Raw genomic sequence first — 24,052 nt, 5'->3', positions numbered from 1 at the left:
CCGCCTGTTCCACCGTTGAGGTCTTGTAGATAGGCCTACTGAATATTGAAAGGCCTAGGAAGAATGGGTATGGAGAGGGTGTTTCCAATAGTTGGGGAAGCCTAAGACCAGAGGGCACAGCCTCAGAATACAAGGACGAGCCTCTAGAACACAGATGAGGAGGAATTCCTTTAGCCAAAGTGGCGAATTGTAGAATACATTACCACAGACAGCTGTGGAGGCACTGGATATATTTATAGCAGAGATTAATAGCTTTTTGATTAGTAAGGACATCAAATATTACAGGGAGAAAGCAGGAGAATGGGGTACAGAGGGATAATATATCAACCATGATTGAAGACTCAATGGGCCAAATGGACTAATTCTGTTCCGAGCTCTTATAAATTTATCCATCAAAAGCTGCCCTCTCTGCTTTGAAGTAATCACTTGTGACCCTTTCTGACCAGCCAAGGGCACCTTGTTTTAAAGCCTCGACTGAAAGATGACACTCCCAACAGTGCAGCCCTTCCTCAATACTGCACTGAAGCATCTGCCTGGCTGGTCTGTTCAAAAGCACGGAAGGAGTTGCAAAATCCACATCTATCTGCATTACAGACAAGAGGGGCACCAAGTCACGACAGGTGCAGACTCCCCCTCAATAATTCGGCGGTTCTAAGGAATTACTTAATCTTTCCCTGCCCTGTAAAAGCAGGCTCTCGTAGTGCAGGCATAGACTACAAGTTGCAAGCTGCAACAAATGACTTAGCAGTCGGCAGTAGTCACCAAAGAAATAACTAAGCTCAGCTGGCCTGTTCAGCCCGAGCTACAACAATGAGTTGCTTGCAAATCATAAACTTTGCATTTTATTTCTTTAAACTTTTTTTTATTTACATTAAGGGAGTAATGCATGCTTAAGTCTGGCATTAGCCGCTCTACAGAAATAAAAATTCATGATTATGTGGCTAACAGCCTCCAGCGGCTCACAAGCACGTATTGTGCCTCCTGGCTAGTGACTGAATAAACAAAATGAATTGCAGATTTATGAAAACTAATTCACAGAATGCATCTGAGTAGTAAAAGTGACAATACCACTATAAACAAATTGACAAAATTAAAGCTTTTTAAAATGACTGTAGATAAATTTTAATGGAGTCATATTAGATTTGTCTGTCTCTTTACTGAAAACCCCTTTAAAAGGTCCTTGTTTTTCACAAAATACAACTAAATATTTAGAATAAATCACCAGGTGAGCTTGTTGAAACCAAAACGATTTGAGAAGTGCATTGAGATACATGGCCCAGAGCACCATAACCTCCTATGACCCAAGAGGCCTTTAACTCCTCGTCTACCTTTCTAGTCCGAGTGCTCTCCTGATTGCTCATGGACACATTATTCCACTTTAAGATACGTCACTCAACAGGGCATATCAGAGACAGAAGCATCTGGACAGGGGGAGAAAAAGAGAACCTGTTTCCATTGGCAGATGGCCATGTTATGGTGAAGGCACAGACGGTAGTGTTAGATTTAGAGTGAATTAACTTTAAAATTAAATTTTAAACCAGAGGACACATTTAACATTGAAAAAATAGTCACAATAACAAAGGTGTTGAGAAATATGTAATTTCTGATTCAAAATTACAAGGCTAATCTACTTATACTTGACAAGGTACCCCATGCAAGGCTTATTGAGAAAGTAAGAAGGCATGGGATCCAAGGGGACATTGCTTTGTGGATCCAGAACTGGCTTGCCCACAGAAGGCAAAGAGTGGTTGTAGATGGGTCATATTCTGCATGAAGGTCAGTCACCAGTGGTGTGCCTCAGGGATCTGTTCTGGGACCCTTGCTCTTCGTGATTTTTATAAATGACCTGGATGAAGAAGTGGAGGGATGGGTTAGTAAATTTGTAGATGACACAAAGGTTGGGGGTGTTGTAGATAATGTGGAGGGCTGTCAGAGGTTACAGACAGCAGGACATTGATTGGATGTAAAACTGGTCTGAGAAGTGGCAGATGGAGTTCAACCCAGAGAAGTGTGAGGTGGCTCATTTTGGTGGGTCAAATATGATGGCGGAATATAGTATTAATGGTAAGACTGTTGGCAGTGTGGAGGATCAGAGGGATCTTGGGGTCTGAGTCCATAAGACACTCAAAGCTGCTGTGCAGATTGACTCTGTGGTTGAGAAAGCATACTGTGCATTGGCCTTCATCAATCATGGGATTGAGTTTAGGAGCCAAGAGGTAATGTTGCAGCTATATAGGACACTGGTCCGACCCCATTTGGAGAACTGTGCTTAATTCTGGTTGCCTCACTACAGGAAGGACATGGAAACCATAGAAAGGGTGCAGAGGAGATTTATAAGGATGTTGCCTGGACTGGGGAGCATGCCTTATGAGAAAAGGTTGAGTGAACTTAGCCTTTTCTGCTTGGATCGACGGAGGATTAGAGTGACCTGATAGAGGTGTATAAGATGATGAGAGGCATTGATCGTGTGGATAGACAGAGGCTTTTTCCCAGGGCTGAAATGGCTAGCACGAGAGGGCACAGTTTTAAGGTGCTGGAAGTAGGTTACAAAGGAGTTGTCAGGGGTAAGTTTTTTTATGCAGAGAGTGGTGAGTGAGTGGAATGGGCTGCCAGCAATGGTGGTGGAGGCAGATACGATAGGGTCTTTTAGGAAACTCCAGGACAGGTACATGGAGCTCACAAAAATAGAGGGCTATGGGTAACTCTAGGTAAATTTCTAAGGTAAGGACATGTTCGGCACAGCTTTGTGGGCCAAAGGGCCTGTATTGTGCTGTAGTTCTATATTACTCAAGACAGTTGGCTTCTGTACCAGAACTTAAAATCAAAAGTCAAGCCACCAACAAATTGTACATACCTGACACCTCCACCAGTGTAACCTGTCCGGTCAATTCTCAAGAATATTAGCAAATTAAATTTAGCATCAAACCTTATAAATTTCCCCACCTAAATTTTGTCACAGCATACTGAGCAACACTACCTTTAGTATCTTCATCCAAGACATGTACAGAGTTGAAGGCCCCAGCACTACTCACCGCGACACAATCTTTGCAAACAAGAAAATGACCTGGTTAGGCCTACATACTCTGCTGATGCTGGAACTCCAAAGGCAACACACAAAAAATGCTGGAGGAAGTGAGCAGGTTAGGCAGCGTCTATGGAGAGGAATAAACAGTTGACTTTTGGGCTAAGACCCTTCTGGTCTCTCTGGGCCATAAATGTCAACTGTTTTTTCTGCTCCAGAGATGCTGCGTGAACCAGCTGAGTTCCTCCAGCATTTTGGGTGTGTTACTCTGGTTATGTCTACAATCCGATTCCTGTCAGGCATATTACCTTCTGTCTGTGTCAACATATTTTCTATACCATTTATTTTCCATAAAAATCATCGCTGCACCTTACTAAATACCTTCTGCAAATCTGCCTTGATCCTCTTTCATACATAAGTTACTTAATTTTTAGAATTTGACTTCCCTGTTGCAAAATCAGGTTGACTTTCCAATATCCTTGATTTTAATTTCCCCTGTGCCTTTAACATCAGCTTCAAACATTTTCCAAACGACACATATTTTGGGTGATGCATCGTGGCACGACTGGTTGAGCCACAACCTCACAACTTCGGAGTGCTGGATCCGATCCTGACTTCCAGCCCTTTGAGCAACACGGCACAGCAGCCCCTGCTTTAACCCTGGCCGAATCATGGGACAATTTACATTGACCAATTAACCTACCAACCGGTACCTCTTTTTGACTGTGGGAGGAAACCGGAGCCCCAGTAGGACACCCACACGTTCACGGGGAGAACGTGCAAACTACTTACACACAGCGATGGGAAATGAACACGGTTTGCTGGTACTGTAAAATGTTGTCGCTAACTACCGTCCCACCCCGCCACCCCCAAAACGCCCCTATTTCCTCCCACATCCCATAGGAAAATGTCCTGAGGGGGCAATGAACAGAAGTTCAGAAGAATAAACAATGGGATTATGGAAGGGAAAAGGATGGTTGATGGTCAGTGTGAACTCAATGAATCAAAGGGCCTCCTATGTTCTATTCCTCAATTACTCTGTAAAGCAGGAGACCAAAGTCGAAGCAGAGAAGGCCTAGAAGGTATTCAAGGGTTTGTGCCAAGGCTACAAAAGTCACAATCACAAACAGTGGAAGAAGAAAAATTAAAAACATGCAGAAAGCTTCTATCACATTTGGAGATCTAAACTATAATTAAGGTTGAAGAACAGTGCCCAATGAAGCTCTCAGCTCCCAGGACCAAGTTTTGATTCGGGCCTCATCACTGCCTGAGCAGAGATGGCTGGATCTCTCTGTGACCGCGTGGGTTTCCTTCCACATCCGAAGACATGCTGGTAGGTTAAGTGTAGATATATGATTAAAAAAAATTGAAGAGGAGAATAATTAGGTGGAAATAAAGACAGGAGGAATAGGATTGCTCTGCCGGGAGTTAACAAGGATTTAATGGGCCAAATGGTCTGTTTCTTTATCATAATAAATTAACTATAGTTATTCTGATTCATAAGTCAGATGCCTGCCAATCATTCTCCCTGGAAATAAGTTAGGATCGTACATGGATGACGGGGTATGGAGGAAAATGAGGCTATATAGAAGAGCAGGTCAACATGAAATAGACAGGCTGATGGGACTGTTTCTGTGCTGTAATACTCTAAATAAACTAAAACATGGTTATTATTATTTATCACTTTGCCTTTCCAAGTTAATTCAATGGGTATATTTTACCAGGTTGCTGCCTGGATTAGAAGGTGTAAACTATAACGAGAGATTCAGCAAACTTAGATCATTTCCTTGGGGTGTCGGAGACTGAGCGGAGAGCTGACGGGACTTTATAGGCAGAAATAAGAATACACAGACAGAATCTTTTATCCACAGTGTAGAAACATCAATTATTGAAGGACCTGCATTGAAGTTGAGAGAGAGAAAGTTTAAAGGAGCTCAAGTTTAAAGGGTAAGTCTTTTTTAGACAGAGTGCTAGGTGCCTGGAATGGACTGCAAGGTGTAGTGATGGAAGCAGATAAGTGGAGTTTTAAGAGGCTTTTAGACAGATAATTGAATATGCAGGCAATGGGGGGGGGGGCGCAGGGGGTGATATGTATCATGTACAGACAAATGTGAATTAGTTTAATTTGGCATTATGACATCATGGGTCAAAGGGCAGTTCCTGTGCTGGCTGAAGCTATGTCAATGGTTGAGTAGTAAGGCACAGGCTATAATTCTCAGTTTGTTTAATGCTTAAGATGCAAGAAAGAGTCATAAAAATGTAGCTGCAAGAATTGCAGAGGTCACTTGGCCATAACAAGCTCATCAGGCTCAAAGTGAAAAATTCACACGCCAAAGTGGCTGCAAATTATCCTCATTATGGTGTGTACTCTACAGTTCACCTGGAGAAGTTTTAGCTCGAAGTATTAACAAAGCACCTGGAAAGACAAGATGGTTTCTCATAACAAGACATCCATTAAAGTTAAGTTCCACTGATGTTTATTTTAGGATTTTACAGGCTGCCTTGTAACAAGAGCTATATTTCGGAGTCTGGATTAACCACTATTCAGAGGGTCATTTAGAGGCTGGTGAACAGATGTCTACCTGGTACTGTATCGGCAGCCAGCTACTGCACAGGGAGAAAATATGAGGTATATTGGAGACAGATACCTAAGGCACCATCACCTAAACACACGCCAGAAACAGAATTTCCAAACAGGAGGGCACAGTAGTGCAAGGGTCAGTGCATTGCTTTACAGCAACAGCAACCCAGGATCCATTCCTGCCTCTGTCTGTATGTTCTCTCAGTGACCAGGTGCATTTCCACCCACATTCCAAAGGTGTACAGGCTGATAAGGTTAATCTGTTCACGTGAGTGTAATTGGGTGGCGTGGGCTGAATGGTATTTGGTAAGGGGCTGTGGAAGGGCAGACAGAGTTTAATCCAGATCAAAGCGAAGTGTTTCACCTTGGTAGGGGAAATGCAAGGAGACAGGTGAGAGGGGGATGTGAGGGGTAAGTTTTTTACTCAAAGAATCGTGGATGCTTGGAATGAGCTGCCTAGTATGATGGTACAGGCCTTTAAGAGATATTTGGATAGGCACATGAATGTAAGGAATATGGCCATGGCGTAAGTAGGAGGGATTAGTGTTTGGGTGTTTTTGATTTGCTTTTTAGCTGTTTCAGCATAACATTATGGGCCGAATGGCCTGTTCCTGTGCTGTACTCTTCTATGTTCTACTGTGCTGTATCTCTAAATGAATAAAAATATATAAATTTCCCGTTTTCTAGCTTTTACTTATTTTCCAACTGTGATCAAATTGTTTAGGTTCAAGTTTGGGAGCCAATTCAAAATAAAGTAATACCCATTAAGATTTTCTTTTCAAACAGAAATAAATCATCATGTGCTATTTAAGACTTATCTTATCAAGATGGAGAGGTGCCAATCCAGCATCAGGCTCAATTCCATTATTATATCCTTTCCCAACCACTAACTTCCCAGTCTGATGCCGAGAGCTCAGCAGATCTACTTCTACAATTCAATTAACCCTTAAATAAATGAAAGGGCAAATGTCATTCTTTCCAGTGTCCTGTACTGCTCAATTGTTGATCATGTAACATCCACAATGATTGGCTGTTAGTCTAGAGGAAGTAAAAATCTTTCAGAACATGAAACATTTTCAAACATTTGGGAGGGGGTAGGCATTAAAATCAACTCAGATTACTGTCACGGTAAAACATAAAATTCCATCATTGGAATTTGATGGAGGCTGGTTCTCTCTCAGTAGTTAAGAAGAATCTGGACAACCTCTTGAACCATCAGGCCATAGCAGTCTACAAACCAAAGAGCTGGTAAATGGGACAGGTGTAGATCAGGGGTTACCATGAACCCCTACCATTAACCCTGGTATAGATGGTACAGCTTAGACTTGACAGGCTCAAGGGCTATATGATTATCAAAGACACATTGGGACAAGTGACCGAAAGCTTCAATGAAGAGGGAAGATTTAAGGTGCATCTTAAAAAGGAGGAATGAGAGAGGTTATTACAGCTTAGTATTGCACTCCAAACAATTCAAGCAGAAAATTGGCTAAAGGCTTGAACCTTTGGTGCTGCTAAGCCACCAGATCACCAAAACATAAGCTGATGTGTCCTGTGGTCAAAGTAAATTGTACTCTTCTTTTATTTTATCTTGTCTCCAGATAATGTAACATATACTTTTAAGATCATCCAAGATGTTTGAGCTACCATCAATGTTGAAAACCAGCATTACCTCAACCTGCCGCACATCGAGTTACGTGCAAGAATGCATCAAGAGTTTAAGGCGACATTGATCACAAATGGTATAGCTCACGCTCCTCTGAATCAAAATACTGTATTCAGCTCGTGATAAAGACCATAATTACGAAAATCAACAGCAGTTAAGTTTCACTAATTCAAAAGAATTGCTGTTTTTTGGGGACACTATAGTCAACAGTCATGCAAAGATCGCAGTAGCAAAAGGAAGATGCTGGGTTTTTTTCACTGGGTGTCCTAATAAGGTTTCCGGTGTTGGTACAATACAATCAAAAAAAGGGGATAAAAAATACTTCCAGTCAACGCCAGTGCTCCTTTAATGGCTTTTGAAACTGTGGTTCAGAGTGGCCCTGATCTTGGGGAATGTTATGCTCTGGGGGAAAAAAACCTACATTAAGTTTGGGCCGTTGCATTTAATTGATGGATTGCATGCCCATGCACAGCATCAAAACTGACATGGATTACTCCAACGTTCAGCCTCTTCCAAAGGAAGTTCATTAACCCTTCTTAGTTTTAAAAACCCAGTGCCAAGTACTTACAAACATATCTGAAATGATGCTGATTTATGGAGCAACTTTAGATCGAAGGCTCTCAGATCCATTACCAATTACCCATACAACCCTCGCCATCACCAGCAGATCAAAGGCATCTTTTTACTGTGCACATGTAGATTATCTGAACAGGAATGACATTTGTAATGTAATAGGCCTATAATCTAAAGTACATAAAGTGCATTTTATTTTGTTGCAAGCAATAGTCAGGACACATTAAAACTTTGAAACAAACTCATTTCTAATAAACAGTCTTATTTGGAGTTTATAGTACTTATCAAGAACACACAAAACTTATCTTCCACCATTTCAAGCTTTTTATTATTTAAATACACCATACTAGAGCAAATGTTTTTTTGTTTGAAAATATCACAAATAAAATTTCCATTCTTAAAGTCCTACATAAGAGACTGGAAAGCTGGGAATTCTTCTGCTGGGGGTGGGAAGGGGGTTAAGAGAGAAGCAACATTTGACAAATCACATACATGCATGCATACATGTCATTGTACAGAGAACCACTACAAGTGTTTATGATAGAGAACTACCACAAAGATCACTGGATTTTTCTTCTCCCATTGCTGCCTCTTTATTAATAATAGCAATAAACACATTGTCTTTACAACACTTAGAAATACAAAGAGCCGACACTTTTTTTTGCCAAGGATGTTTTAAAGAAAAATAGAATACAAGGGGGAGGGGAGGAACCCAAGGCCAGTGCCCTGCTAAATATTAATGTAGGTACGTAGCACGTCGCAAAACCTCCAATAATGATTTTAATTTGTCATTATCCCAGATGTCCTTCAATAGCCATTTGATTTTTACTTTCACAACCCCCCTCCCCACCCCCACACCCTCTGAACAGTTATTAGCCCCGGGTTCACAGAATCCTTAATCTGGTGTCCTCAAGTCACTTTGAATGCAGGAAGAGCTTGGTGAGAGCAAACTAGCGAGGGTATACAAGTGTGCAATGTCGTCGTGTACCTGGCATTGAAACCAGCCAAAAAACATGACTGTCTACTGGAACAAAGTGGGGTCCACTTGCGATGAGCCAGATTGAAAAGATGAAGGCACGCTTTCTGCACTGCTCCAAGCCACCTCAGCAAACCTGGAAAGGAAAGAAAGGAGGTGAGGGGGGGTTCAAGTCATGAAGAGCTGCTGGTGTGCATCACCCCACCTCTCACCATCTCCGGCCACATGAACAGAGAGAGTTGGCCACTCTGCCCCCCCCCATTTCATAAGATCACAGCTAATGCATAGAATGGCGTGGCACAGAAACTAGCCCTTCGGTCCACGATGCTTCTGCTCAGCATGGTGCCAAATTAATTTGATCCCTTCTGCCTGCACATTTCAAAGAACATTTATTCTCAAAGATAGCATCTATCACCCTGTACTACCCTGAGATTCAGTTCCTTGCAGGCATCCACAGAAGGACAAAGAAAAAGATTCTAAGCACATTTATTATCAAAAGTATATATGCAGTATACAACCCTGAGATTCATCTTCCCACAGACAGCCACGAAACAAAGAAGCACGATGGAACCCGTTCGAAAAACATCAAACACCCAATGCACCAAAAAGGAGCAAATCACACAATTGGCAAAAAAAATGAAAATCACAGAGTATAAACCATCAGTCACTGAAACAGTCTAGGACCGTTCGGTTTAGTTCAATTTAGTGCTGTGTCATTCATTGAATTAATAAAATATCTACACACAAAGACTAACAAACAATGTGCAAAAGAAGATAAGCTATAGAAATAAAAATAAATTAATTAAAAACTAGTTAGATAGGTTGATCATTAGGTCGGTAGCTACAGTACTGTGCAAAAGTCTTAGGCACCCTAGATTTTTTACATGGTTTCAGATGTTATGGCCTCCACAAGGCTGTCTGGGATTACCTGGAGAGACAGGAGCAAGTGAGACAGCCAAAGTATGCAGAAGAACTGTGACAAGTTCTCCAAGATGCTTGGAACAATGACCAGCCAATTTTCCTATAAAACTGCACAAAAGTGTAGGGATGGTCATACTGTCTACTGCTCTTCATAGTAATTTTTTTGAGATTTAGAAACATTTTATTTCATTATTTTTGAAAGCATCTTCACTTTATAGCCTTTTTTTACATGTGCCTAAGACTTTTGCACAGTACAGTAGGTAGGCAGCTAGGCTGGTAGGTAGAAAGACAGACAGATATGGATATTTAAGATATACAGTACTATGCAAAAGTCTTAGGCACATATACATATATATATATTGCTCGGGTGCCTAAGACTTTTACATGGTACTGTATTTGTCAATGTGGAGCTGAGAATGAATTTGTAAATTTGGTGGGAGCTAAGGATGTTAGGAATGGTGAGGGTGGAGCACTGCAGAAGGGGGGTAGGACAGGTGGCAGAGAAGGAGTGCCAAGGGCAGGGATGGCTCAGGTCCAGGCACTCCCAGCCCCGTGACACCAGGCAAAATAATTTGATTCTAAACAATTGGCTTATTGATCATTATAGAATGTCTCTCTGGTGCTTCCCACTCCCTCCTCTCTTACTTCCCTTTTCGCAACCGTGATTCCCCCTCCCCACTCTCAATCTACAACGGCAACCCATATCAGAATCAGGTTTATCATCACTCACATGTGTCATTAAACTTGTTTTTTTGCAGCAGCAGCAGTACAGTGCAATACATAAAATTACTACACTACTATGCAAATGTCTTAGGCACCCAAGCCATGTAAATCTGCCTGAGACTTTTGCACAGTACTCTAGTTAGGTAGATTGGTAGGCAGAGATAGTTAGATAGATAGATAGATAGATTAGATAATATTCAGAGCATGAGTTTAGAGCATGAACATGGTTTATATTCCTCCATTCCCTGTATTTTCATGTTTCTCTCTAAAAGCTTCTTGAATTTTTATACAGCGTTTGCCACCAAAAGTTACAACAGAAATATGTGTTTCCCCTTTCTCTGTGCACCTGCAGCTGATCTGTGCTTCAAGCATTTTTCCGCTTGTGTTTGTTTTTCTTCTACTTTCATCAGAGCCCGTTTGTTTGAGCCAGGGGCAACCAAGATGACCGATTTCACTCAACCGAAAGTGCCACTACTGAGTGAGCCGCATATCGAAGTAAACATCTCCATTACCTTAATCCCAGCTTTCAAATAGACTTTAGAAGTTGCAGCCAGAACACAACATTCAGGCTCCCGCAACGTTTATTCAGGGCAGCTTCTGACTAAATGGATTTAAATTCTGCATTACTTAAATCGTTCCATTTTGAAATCAGCTGATGTACGTCAAATAAAATGGAAAGCTTCCATCTACCCTCCCCGCTCACCCCAATGTCAGATAAAGGTGCCAGCCAAAGGATAACTGCAAAATGGAGACCTTGATTTGATTTCCCGAGTAAACAGAGGGGGCCCCGAAACAGACTAGATTTAAAACATTGCCCTATCAATGAATTCACAGACTGCAACCACTTACAATGGAAAGGAGATAAAAGGCACAAATATTGCAAGCATTCTCTGAGAGGTTTGCCTCCACAATACTGTAATGGTTAACCAAATACATTCGAAAACAACACTGCCATAGTCATTGGAAGGGTAATTGCCTTCCAGCAAATATCCAAAGGGTTAACTAAATACAAAATTAATTTAAAAAGAGACAAGTCCTGCCTTGAGTTCTCATGGGTTAAAAACTTTTAACAGTTTAGTGCATTTTTCTTTTTTACCCTTTCATCAAGCCACTAAAAGCCCGAGGTGCATTAGTAATTTGCAACCCCCCACTCGCAGGCTAATTAAACTAGCTGAGGCATTGAGCTTTAATTCCCCTGAGTTTGACCACAGTGTGAGAAAGGTAATTTGTCTGTTTTGAACAAAGAGATTAGGGAGCAGCCTAGCGCCTATTTAATAAATGAACATCAAATGTCGGCCACTATCGACAGAGACAACACCAATTATGCCATTTTAATGGAAATGTTTTGCATTTTTCTTTAAACGTAAACTTGTCAGGCACATTTTTTGTCCTTGGCAATAGTCTGTCCATTTGAAAAAAAAAGGCCTGTCATTAACAAAAAAGTGCAGCTTGTAGGACTTCAAACAGTTTTAACATTAACAAGAGTATCTTTTCTTTTAAGTTAAACACTCCCATAGCATAAAAGGTTAAAATTGAGGGTAACGCACACAAAATGCTGGAGGAACTCAGCAGGTCCGACAGCATCCATGGAGAAAAATAAACAGTCCACGTTTGGAGCCGAGACCGTTCACCAGGAAAATTGAGGGTGTTGAGAAAACAAGTTCAACTGCAGGCTGCATTTGCCACAGAGCTGTTGATGCTTTGCTACTTAAAGAAAAATCCCATCTGTTTAACACTTGTTAAAATTCCACTCAATTAACCTTCCCAGCACTGTGGTGAAATGTACTGACCACTTTCATTATGTATGCATACTTCTACTGCCTGCACTGGATCATAGAAAACAGCAGGCCATTCTGCCCTTTGTGTCTATTCTGCCATTCAATAAAGTCAGAGTTGATCTGTTGCCTTAGCACCACTCTCTTGGACTAATTCCTCGATCACTCAATACCCACATACCTTGATTCACTCAATACCCAATGTCTCATCTGCTGCAGCAGATACTGAGAGATCTGAAGACAGAAGGCAGGAGCACAGAAAGATCCTAACACCTCAATCTTCACCAAGACCACATCTACCTTGAACCAGAATCCTCAGTCAGGGACCAATTTTGCACATAGTCTCATTCTCCTTCCAATTGCCACACAGCGCATACTTCTGTAGAGTATACGGAGTGAAAAAACACTTTCCTGAGACTGAAATGTATAAACACCTCCAACTGAAGCTCATTAGCAGAGAGAAGAGAGCACATCACATGCTTTTAATTCCGTACCGAGCACAGAACAATATTAGAACCAAGCCACACGCCTCTTAGCAATAAGAATGGGAACATCTGGGAAATTATAATGTAGGGGATTAAGTATACAGGGTTAAACCAATGGCTACCAAGTCATTGGAACTACAATGACACAGGTTACATTCACTTTCTGTCAGCATTTAATTGGGTTCAACCTTCAAACTTGGCCCCCATTTGGAGGAAATTAGATTTGGGCAATGTACACACATCTGCCCTTGACACTTTAGTGAGGGTGAAATGAAACAGAAGGGGCATTTGTACTTATATCCTTAGCCTCTCATGCTTTGTTTAAAAAGAGGTTTGGAGGGGTTGGTGGAAGTCCATGAAGGAGTTTTATATCCCTGCTTCCCTATCTCGCATATACTCCTGACCAAACTGTGTCCTTTACCTACCTGGAGTGATGGCTGGACCAAGATCATAGCTTAAGATTGCACTACAGGCTGTGGCTGTCATAGTCTTAACGGACAAGAGGAAACTTTTGCAGATAATGTGGCACCCGAACCAGTGTGTGAAAAGAATACGAAGGGCTTGAATTATTGCAGAATATAAAATTATTCAATACCAATACAGATTGAATTGAGAATCAGGCAATAACAAAGGCTAGGTCATGGAGTGCTACTTTGTTATTAATTAGTAAGGGTGTCAAAAATTATGAGGAGGAGGCAGGAGAATGAGGTTGAGAAGGATAATAAATTCAGAGATTATAGAATGGTGGAGCAGACTTGATGGGCTGAATGGCCTAATTCTGCTCCTTGTCTTATGATTATAACCTTACACTTAACTATCTACTTGCACCACACTTTCTCTCTATGACACCTTATTCTGCATTCTGTTATTTTTTAACCTTGCACTACCTCCACACACTGTCGTATTCAATTAATCCCCATGAACCATATACAAGTCAAGTTTTTCACTGTACTGTGATTATAAGTGACAATAATAAAGAAATTTATCTATTAGTATTAGGTTCACTGGGTGTAGGAACCGTATGGCAAGCTGATACGAAAGGGCGATAACGAGGACAAGGCAGGGCATGAAACAAAGAAATAATTGTGATACTCTGGTATGTAAAGTAGCATTAATGTTGCATAATGACTATTAATCCTGTGTAAAGGAAGTTCCCTTCCTTTAATCAAAGACAGACAATGTGCAACAAATGAATATTTTGCAATAGTTAATGAGGAATAATGGCTCCTCATGAATCTGAGAAGATACTCAGATCAGAAAAGAATGTAAAATCAATAAAGGGCAAGATAACACAGCACTTTTTGTTACACTGAGTCTGTAATGTGCTCTTCTAGCTGTGTAAGCTTATGTTGGAGTCAACACAAGAAACTTTAAGAGAGGTAGGAACCATTAGCTACCTATCTCCCTGCCTTGCTGCAGGACCAGATAAAGCTGCAGAAGGTTGCAAACCGAGCAAGCTCCGTCATGGGCACTAGCCTCCGCACCCTCGAGGATACCTGTAAAAGGACATGCCTCAAAAAGGTGGCATCCATCACTAAGGACCCAGCCACCCAGGATATGCCCTCATCTCATTGCTACTATCAGGGAGAAGGTACAGATCCTTCCCCTCTGCCATCAGATTTCTGAACGGACAATGAACCAATCCATGAACAGTACCTCACTATTCTTTGCTCTTTTTTTCATTTCTTACCTAATTTAAATATATGTATATACTGTAATTATAGTTTTATGTATTGCAATGTACTTCTGCCACAAAACAAACCAGTTTTACATTTGCCAATGATACTAAACAATTTTCTGATGCGAGCACCAACCCCTCTGCTTGCTCAGCTGAAAAGTTCTTCAGCACATTATACTTCCAATTGGACTGTTGAAGCATTGATGTGTGTCTTCAGGTTGCTGTACCTCTTCCCTGATAGTAGCAATGAGATGAGGGCATGTCTTCCTACCTAAGATCAGTGGACATCTGTTCACGGTATCTCTGTATTGCTTTGAAAGCACATTGGAACAGTAGGTAAACTGGGATATTTGGCGATAGAGCATGCATGGACCAAACTTGTGTTGAATGTTTAAAAGCACATACACCAAACTATGTCAGGTTCAAACACATTCAACCCACCAGCAAGTGGTGGCTAAAAGTGATGCAGGTTTGATTGGGAAAGCCAAGATGAACATTTATTTATTACTTTGAAAGAACATAAAATATTCGGAAACAATAATAACCTAAGACAAATTGTTTCACCAAAATCCTGAAGACACACACTGAAGGTTTCAAGAACAACTTCTTCCCTTCCATCACCAGATTTATAAATGGACAATGAACCCAAGTACATGATTCACTATTCCTTTTTCTTTTCTTTGATCACTTTTTAAACCACTTATTTGATTTAATTATATATATATATATATCTTATTGTAATTTCTAGTTTTTTTATTATTATGTATTGCAATTTTTTACCGTCACAAAACAACAAATTTCATGACAAATGCCAGTGATATTAAACCTGATTCTGATTGTAATACAGCAAGAAAAAAAGGAAATAAAATTGATACACAGTGTTGTTACTGTATCCTAGAGAACTATGCCAATGTTACTGAAAAGGCAGATCACACTACAAAACATGGATATCACTATGCCTTTTCAACAGCCTCAGTGTACAACCAAAACAGCAATCTTAATTCTATTCAGCACCAAGTTTGTTTCTGTTATTTGCCATCACCATAGCGCTCATTTCAATGTATTTCATGGCATGCCCAAGTTGCGCTCACAATAAATGCAAATGAAATTCAAAGCGGTGTAACAGAAGAGTACAGAATCGAAAGATGGGCCAGAAGCTGCTTACCTTCTGGTCAGATAGTAGAGGATTGCTCTGAAGCGGATTCAAGTGTCCATTGATAAGGGACGTGGGTCTGTCATGTTCACAGAATAAACTGCCGTTGATATAATGAAACCTGTCTCCGGGGACAAGACGATTTCGGCAGGTGGCACAGGTAAAGCACTGGAGACAGGAAAGTGACACCATTTTCAATGTCATTAGAGAGTCCAGAACCAGAGGTCATAAATATCAGTGACATGACTCATAAATTCAGGAGAACACTCTTTAGCCAATGAAGAGCTGGAATCTGAAATTTGTCAAGTAAAATAGCAAGGGTAATATAAATGGAATTAAATAAAACTAAAATTGAAGGAAAGTAATGCTGATTATTCCAGTAAAGTGAGGTGGGGTAGCATTAGGGTTAACTTATAGAAAATGGACATACGAATAAATCAGCTTAGTCAAATCATGTCTTCCCAGCAGTAATTAGAGTATTGCTGAATTCAATCTTAGCTACTCCTACCAACATACCATAGAACTGTTCAAAGCTCACCAAGGAAGCAGAGATTACAACAGCAGTACTGTGCACTGACAGGGAGATTTGCCTTGCTAATTAGCTATGAAATGCCTTAACACCGACGGATACTATTACCTTGAGATGATAGACGTTGCCTTGTGCCCTCATGACCAGCTCACTGGCTGGGATCGATTGTCCGCACGCACTGCACGCTCCGCTATTCCCAAACAATCTAAAAAGGCAGAGGAGTTGCAAGAGTTACACTTTACACTTGGACTGTAACAATCAAAAGAAAGGGGTTCACTGAGAAAAGGAAAGAAATACTCCCACAGCTCCTTGTGTTTTGCATAGATTATCACTGGTGTATTTGAAAGAATGATACGTTTTACAAAAAAAAAGCTTTATTACCCTTACCCAGCCCTCACCCCCCCAACCTCCAAGTTCAGCTTCAAACATCTAGAACACTTGCAATCAAGTTAACTCCATAACAATGCTTGAACCAACTTAATGAGAGCAGGATCACAAGGGAGAGAGCTTCTACAGACCAGGTTCAAGGTGTTTGAAATTGATAGGGTGCTGGTTTGGAGAAGGTGATAAATGTCACTGCGAAAACTACAGGGGGAGGAAGAACCCGTTTCAGAAGGACGCCTGCAGATTTAAAATAACCATCTATCTGGGAGAACATACAGGCAGATAATCATAAACACAAGAGGTACTACTGATGCTGGAAACCTAGAGCAATACACACCAAGAAGTGGAGGAACTCAGCAGGTCAGACAGCATCAACCCACTGAAACAAACTGTCAACCTTTCTGCAAGGCCCTTAGGTGAAAGGTGGGCTGTTTATTCCCATCCATTGACGGATCTGCTGAGCTCCTCAGTACACAGTGTGTAATAAAGACAGATAAGTTATTTTTGACTCCAACTACAGCCTTGGCCACTCTAAAAACAAAGGTTTGGATAAAAACAGGCTGGGCTGAATTAGTTTCTATTGGATATCATCCTAGCCAAGACCAGGAGATTGTGCCCTGATAGAGCAACCTCCCAAATCACAGCGAGTATAATCATCATTTCCTCTCCCCACACCCGCTTTGTGAGAGGTGTGCTGGCGCTATCAATTGGCGGCTAACTAACTCCCTTAGGCTTCATACCAGCAGTCTCTCTTCCTTCGCCGCCTCACTATAAAAAATATTTGTTCATCTGATCCCGTCCCCAATGCGGATGACTTCCCCGCCAGTTGCCAACACCTGAATTTGGCCAGCAGGGTAGAGAATGCGCCCGCCTTTCGTCGCCACCCTTCCCCCTCCCCCATGATACTGTAGAGCGGTGAGCTGCAGGGAAAGCATCGGGGATGGGAGTCGTGCGGGGAACGGAGAGGCCCAAGCATGAAAATACTATTACTCCAGTTACGACGGCTACCACCAACACTCCCCCGACTTCGCGCCAGATGTATGCCTGTGAATGCGCCATTCATAGCTGTCAGGAGCCGAGCGTGCAGGAGACGCCTCGTCCTGTCGAACGTATTACTTCGCTGTCGCCACGTTATTGAAAATAGCCTCTTAAATTGTTATTAAAAGTATCGACGGGTGACACATTGCAGTAAAGCTGCCCGCTTAAGATAGCTTTTAATAAGGAGACCGAGAAACAAATTTTACACCGGCATCGATTGCCAGAGTTCAATCAAAACTCCATCTCAAAACTAATTAGTTTAGATACACGACATATCGACACGTTTGCTGCTGAATTATAATGGCCTCTGCGCGAAGGAGGCCTAGGCGCCACGCACTAACTCCTTGGGAGTATGTGGCTCTGGGCAGTCTAAGAGGGGTTTTCGGCACGGCGGGGGTAATAAATCACAATCAGAGGGTACAGTTTGCGAACGTGACCTCCGCCCACTCACTGGCATCGACCCGTATGAATAGTGTAACAGTTGTACAGCAGCGCTACAAGACGTTGCAAAGTCTGCTAGTTCTTTGCTGTTCTCTGCCGAAGCTTCTGTCACCGCGGTTAACATGGAACACCTTTAATCTTTTCTTTTAATCTTCTCTAATGATCGTCGCAATACCTCTCCTCCGCATCCCAACGAGAAACTGAAAATGGTTGTCACAAGCCAGAGTGCACTGAGAACATACTGCAGGATAAGCTGTTCGGAATCAGGCCTATTTTGTTTCACGTGTAATATCTAGATATAATCGTAAATATCAAATATTTGGTCCAAACTTCCTCCCTCGGATTAAGGCGGGGGGGGGGGGGAAAGAGGTTGCTTTGAGGTAATAGGAAGTAACGGTGCGCAGGCTGACAGATGGGAAGCGGGTTCGCGCTGAAGACAATTCAGGGTCAAATGTGTAACATTATACGAAAACTTTACACTCCGGGCGCTGCGTGACTCGAATGTAAATAGACAGAAAGAGGAGATTCCTCAAGTTCATTTGGCGCTCTTTGATGGAACTTCAAGGACCTGCGGTGCTCAATTAAGTGTCTATCTGTCCGACTTGGGACCTGGTGAAACGGCTTCTACTTACATCTGGTAGCGAGGGGAAACACTACCCCCAGCGCCGACTAATTAATACAGGGGGGAGTTTAATCTTCCCTTCAGACTGTGACGACAGAAAATTGGTTTCAATTTTCTTCTGGGGCTCCGAGTCGAAGAGGTCGTTAATATTTCAACAATCCAGCAAACCGATCAATCACAGTATCAAACCGGGGCCCCAAATGAGATGGAACTCTTCAAGCGTTTTAATAGAGGCGGAATATATTGATACATAAAATGGTGCTTTTGCATAATTGCGAAAAAATAGCGCATTGGAGGAAAGGCTGGGGGCGGAAAGGACGGGAGGACAGCTGGAAGGAAAATACAGTTAATGCAAATATAGGCGCGGGAGAGGGAGATAGAAAATGGTAAAATACATATAAAGCAGAGTAGATGGTCTTTTCCCAAGCGAATTGGGGACTTTGAATCAATTGTGATGACAAATCAAGATAAACGTCCCCCTAAATTACATGCGATGCGATTTAATTAATTTGAAATACTGGGGGCTTTTCCAAACTACCACACCCCCCCCCCCGCAACTCCTGCAATCAGGTTTATGGAGTGGACAGACTTCAGAAGTATTGAGTAACCAAATCTTACATTTACCTTGCCGTCCTGAATGGGAAGGGACGGAGAGGAGAGAGAGAAATACCACCTATTGAATTTCCGTGTCTAGGATTTACAGCAGAGAGGACGGGCGACAGGCGAGCTGGTAATAGTCTTACTTTCAAAAGCTAATTTTCTTAATTAAATATTTTTGTTTATTGATGGCGGCTGTCTTCATATTAGACATGCCAGTCACCTTCTGCTGTCCACCTTACAAACCGAGTCCCTTCACGCGTCCTTAGGTATTTAAAACTGAAAAACGATGGTGCTTTTGTATGTATAGGGGGTGGGGAGCTTGCACTATTTAACCATTTTACAAATCATGCATATTTACATGAATTTGGTTTATCTCGGGATATCTAAAGCCCGAGGGGTCGAGCGGGCTTCTCCTCTCGCACGAAGGCGCTGCTTTTTTTAAAAAAATAAGGTACCTCAAACCCCCTTTTCCTCCCAGGCAACACCCATCAAGAAGTACTGAGTTATCCGAAGCGCCACCGCAGATGAGCCGGTATTTGAGCCACTTATCTTCACTGGGAAAACAAGCATATAATGCAACTTTAAATGGTTACCTATCATAGAACTGCTGCACCCCCCCCCCCCCAACACACACACACACACACACACACACCGGCGTTCTGAGCCTCTTGATGAGGTGTCTGACAAGCTTGCTGCTACTAAATTTCACAGCGGCAAAGCTTAATGCAAACTTCCCCTGGGTTTTCGCACGTCTTTAATTCAGGTCACTGAAACTAAACTTGTCCACTTAAATCCTAAACCACACAATCTTCCTAACCCCGCCATCAAATCACGACACCTTCAGGGATTACGCGTTTAATTTCTGAAAGTTTTGGCATGTGACCTGTCCTCTTCCATTTAGGTGATTGGAAGGAGTATCACGTGGTAGGAAGGTTTCCGAATTCAAACCCAAACTCTCTCATCGCGTCCTTTTCTCCTTTTAATAAGACTCTTTCCCCCCATGGCCCCCGGCGAAGATTCAGTGAAAGCCAATGTTGTCTAGAACCCTTTATAAACGGTTGCACGGGAGTTTTTAAAAAGCATTATGAAATTCTTAATCTCCTTTAAATTTACCTTCCAGTACACCAGAAATAAATAAAAAAGACATTATGATATTGCGAATATCAGGCACTCATGTACGTGACAATAAACGTCAGTTTTTTTTAAAACTCCGCTCCTAAAATAGTTTCATTCCCTAAAACTATAAGGGATGCAGACCCAGCTGACAATTTTAAAAGCCAGCTATTTACTTAACCTTGCTTCTAATATCATTCTGTCTTTTATTACCATGTTTGCATTTTATCCCATTGTAAAGCACTTGGAACTACATCATTTGTATGAAAAGTGCTCTATAAATAAGTTATTATTAAACAGAAGCCGAATCGGGCATAGAGCTTACAGTTCGGTTCTCAATACCACAACCCTCTTAAAAAAGAGAATTCTACTCTATTGTAAAGATAACAAGCAGAATTCAATATTTTTTTAAGATCGAAAGCAACAGCAGAATTCAAGTGAGACATTTTAGGCCCCGGCAGTGTTTACCTTTCTGAATCAATTACTATTCCAGCGATTGGAGGGTGGAGAGCATGAAAGATTGATTGACCTATTTTTAATAAGATTCCACTTAATAAGATGCAATGATTTTTACACTGCAACTCTCCTTTAGCGGTAGCTAGGAATCTGAAAAGCAGACTCTCCTCAGAAAATTCCCCACCAATCTCCCGTTCCGGCGTTTTAAAAGGGGAGAGTCTTGACTGGCTTTCAAACACAGCTGAGAGTTGACTTGTTAGATAAGAAAGCGGGGAAAGGTGGGAGCTTGAGGAAAGGAGAGGTTTTCAGTAGAGGGGGTTGTAGTACGAGGGAGGCCTGGGTCTAAAAAACAACAGTGTCCAAATATAAGGCTGTAATTGCTCCACCGTCCCCTTAGAAAACAAGCCCGGCCCCGTAGAGTGTAAAGTTGGAGGAACCGGAGAAACAGAGAGTGTTTACCTGATGTAGTCGTTCCTACACAGTATCATTCCACTCTTCGTATAGCAAGAAGTGCCGATCTCTCCGAGCTGAGCGTGGCAGCAGGAACACTTGAGACAGCGGCTGTGCCAGTAACTATCCATTGTGTACAGGAGGAACCGGTCGGCGATTTTGCCCCCGCAGCCGGCGCACGTTTTCCAAGCGAGGCCCGCGCGGTTCACGCCGGCTGTGGGCGTCTGTGAGTTCCCGTTGTTCACCATTATATGCTTATGTGTTTTTGTTTCAATTGCAAATCCGATCGAATCTACATTCAGGACAGGAAGAAAGAGAGAGAAAGAAAAAAGACGAAAATAAAAATATTTCATTTAAGGTTGGTGTATTATTCTGCCGACGGTCGGTTGAAGATAGGAATGAAATCTCAGATCAGGCCCAAGCCGGCAGTGGCGTTACAGTCACCCCCCCCCCCCAACACACACACACGTACACACACACACACCTCAATTAAGTGGCTTGTTAACCTGTTACCCAAAGACTGTGTTTATGCTGGTCTAATCTGTCCTTGATCAGTAATCTCAATACTGCTGTGGCTTCCTTCGTGTCATTTCAAGATGAATGCGCCTCTCCATGAAGGCAAGGGGAGGGGGGAGGAGAGAGGGGGAGCTGTTAGCTGCCCTGCACATGTGCCTGATGTGCGATCGTTTCAGGCTTCCCTTGTTATTTTTTTTCTCCCTTAAATAAACCACGCCAGTCTCAATGCGGGGCTGCGGCGACCGCAAGAGAGGAAATTGAGAAAGTCAGAAACAATCCGGCGGCAAAATATCTCGGGGAACCCCGTCGCCAACCCCAACCTCCAGCAGATTAAATCTTCAAAACAAACCGAATCGCAAAGAAACCGGCAGCCCCTCCAGAAAATAAACCGCTATACGTAGGATCTAGGGCCTCGACAAGTTTTCCTCCTAAGTGGGGGGGGGGGGACAACTCTGCTTTATTTTTTTAAGAAAAGCTTTTTAACTTAACTGCATTCGGGCGAATGCTTGGTTCGGCCGGGGCTCCGAGAGACGGAGAGCTGCAGCCAACTAAACCAGTCATACAAAGTAGGCTGGAAAACGGCAGTTACAGACGAGCCGCCGGGGACAAGGCACCGTGCGTGCGCTACCCGCCGCAGCCAAACCAAATCCGAACACCTCCCTTTCTATCCCCAGATTAATCGCCTCCACGCGACCACAGTCTTACCTGCTCTCCGCTTGGTCGGTAGTGTGTGTGTATGTGCGTGCGTATATGTGGATTGCTTTTTTTTAAAAAAACGATTGCTTATCAGATATTTGCGACGATCTTGAAAGACACGTCTAGAATTCAGTTGCAAATGAAGGAATCCAATCGCCAGTCTTACACAGCGCAGTCCCACAACAGATCGGCCTTATGGTATTTTAATCGCTCGCTGTCTGGAAATATCATGAAAGCTCTTTATGTGCGCTCTCTATCTCGTGTCCGCTGCCGACGGCACAAGGTAAACCGAAGTTCTCGCTTTCAGATGTCCGGCTGCTAACTTCTGTGTGCATGCAGGGCGGCGGGTTACTCCAGGAGCCTCTCCTTTTGGGTGGATCGGTGGGAGAAGGGTTGTTGCAACAACGACGGCCAAGTGGAGGCTGGTGGTGGAGGACGGGGCTTCGTCCTTCTGGCGAGGGAGCGAGGGGAGTTTACGCTCTCTCTCGCACGCACACACGGCGCGGCCGATCTGCTCTGCCGCTGCAGCTACCTACATGTGTTAGTGACAGCGGCGGAGCCAGCTACACACACACACACACACAAACACACACATACACACACATACACACACACACACACACACCCGGAGCAGCACGTCAGCCTGGGCCGCCCAACCAACACCGCACGATTCAGGCGGAATAACAGAACCAACCAATCACTAGCACCAAAGAAAAGCAGGGCAAGATCACACAGTCCTGTGTGACTGACTGTAAACCGCAATCTCCCCGAACGCAAAAAAAAGCGTGAACGCACGCACAGAACACGTATGTGCTCTGTCTGTGTACTTCACAGAGGTATAACATCGGGTTATTTACTTAGTAATTTATTCAATACTTGTTTTTCTCTGCTGGTCGTGCGGGTTAATTAAATTCTTGATTTGATGACTGTTTTAGATAGTTTTATTTTAGCGAGAGAGTAAATATGCAGTCCAAATTGCGCATGTGAATGTATTCTGCGAACGAACCGAAACATCTGTTTTGAACCTGTACATCCCGGGTTTCAAGCATTTAGATCGGTATGGAAAGTGCAGTGACCAGTCAGGAGTTCTGGGTTAATGAGGGACATAGCCAGCCGAAAAAAGAAAGAAAATGAGTAAACCCAGCTACGCATGAAAGCGAAATATGATTTTTTTTAAGTGGACATCATTACCCAATTGATGAATCATTTACACATGAGTAGTTAATCGTTGGAATAGTTTCGTAATCCAGAAGTTTTTAATAAAATAGAGCAATAAATCAAATGGCTTTTTTTTTAATAAAAGGAGGTTGGTGTTCTTCTTGGATCCTTTGACTTTTTTTTAGAAAAGTCATACTCCGCTCTCGCAGCTGACTTATTTTCCTGAGTCGGATGATTTTTGGCTCTGGTCCCACTCGCAGACTTTTGAGGGCATAATCCCGATCGTTTCCAGTGCAGTGCCGACGGAATGCTGCACCGTTGACAAGCGAAAACTTAAATCGTGCTCCGTTTGCCTGCCCATTGGGAACATACCAATGGCACAACCTTGAAGAAGATCTGGGCTGTTCGCTCTGGTGTTTTGATCAGTATTTATTCAGCGATCAATGACATGCAAACAGATAATCAAGTCATAAAGATAGGAGATTCTGCAGATGTTGAA

At 42.5% G+C, this 24,052-nt stretch overlaps 1 protein-coding gene across 5 annotated transcripts; it reads right to left on the bottom strand.

Moving 5' to 3' along the window:
* Positions 1 to 8,730: 8,730 nt before the first annotated feature.
* On the bottom strand, positions 8,731 to 22,999 carry LOC140205759 (LIM domain transcription factor LMO4.2). 5 transcript variants are annotated; one of them, XM_072273370.1, is made up of 5 exons: positions 22,405 to 22,999; positions 21,193 to 21,475; positions 16,188 to 16,284; positions 15,563 to 15,718; positions 8,731 to 8,951 (listed from the first exon to the last, which is right to left on the bottom strand). In XM_072273370.1, the coding sequence occupies exons 2-5, from the start codon at positions 21,429 to 21,431 to the stop codon at positions 8,943 to 8,945; spliced, it is 501 nt and encodes a 166-aa protein (XP_072129471.1). In that variant the 5' UTR covers positions 21,432 to 21,475; positions 22,405 to 22,999; the 3' UTR covers positions 8,731 to 8,942. The 5 variants fall into 5 exon arrangements, with proteins under 5 accessions (XP_072129471.1, XP_072129475.1, XP_072129472.1 ...); XM_072273374.1 differs by lacking the exon at positions 22,405 to 22,999 and adding an exon at positions 22,189 to 22,365; XM_072273371.1 differs by lacking the exon at positions 22,405 to 22,999 and adding an exon at positions 21,668 to 22,166.
* Between the last annotated feature and the right edge of the window lie 1,053 nt (positions 23,000 to 24,052).

This window comes from Mobula birostris, chromosome 12 (assembly GCF_030028105.1).
Source record: "Mobula birostris isolate sMobBir1 chromosome 12, sMobBir1.hap1, whole genome shotgun sequence".
NCBI classification, from domain to species: domain Eukaryota; kingdom Metazoa; phylum Chordata; class Chondrichthyes; order Myliobatiformes; family Myliobatidae; genus Mobula; species Mobula birostris.
Note: the sequence above shows the minus strand (reverse complement) of the source record. Positions and strands in the feature narration are given on the sequence as shown.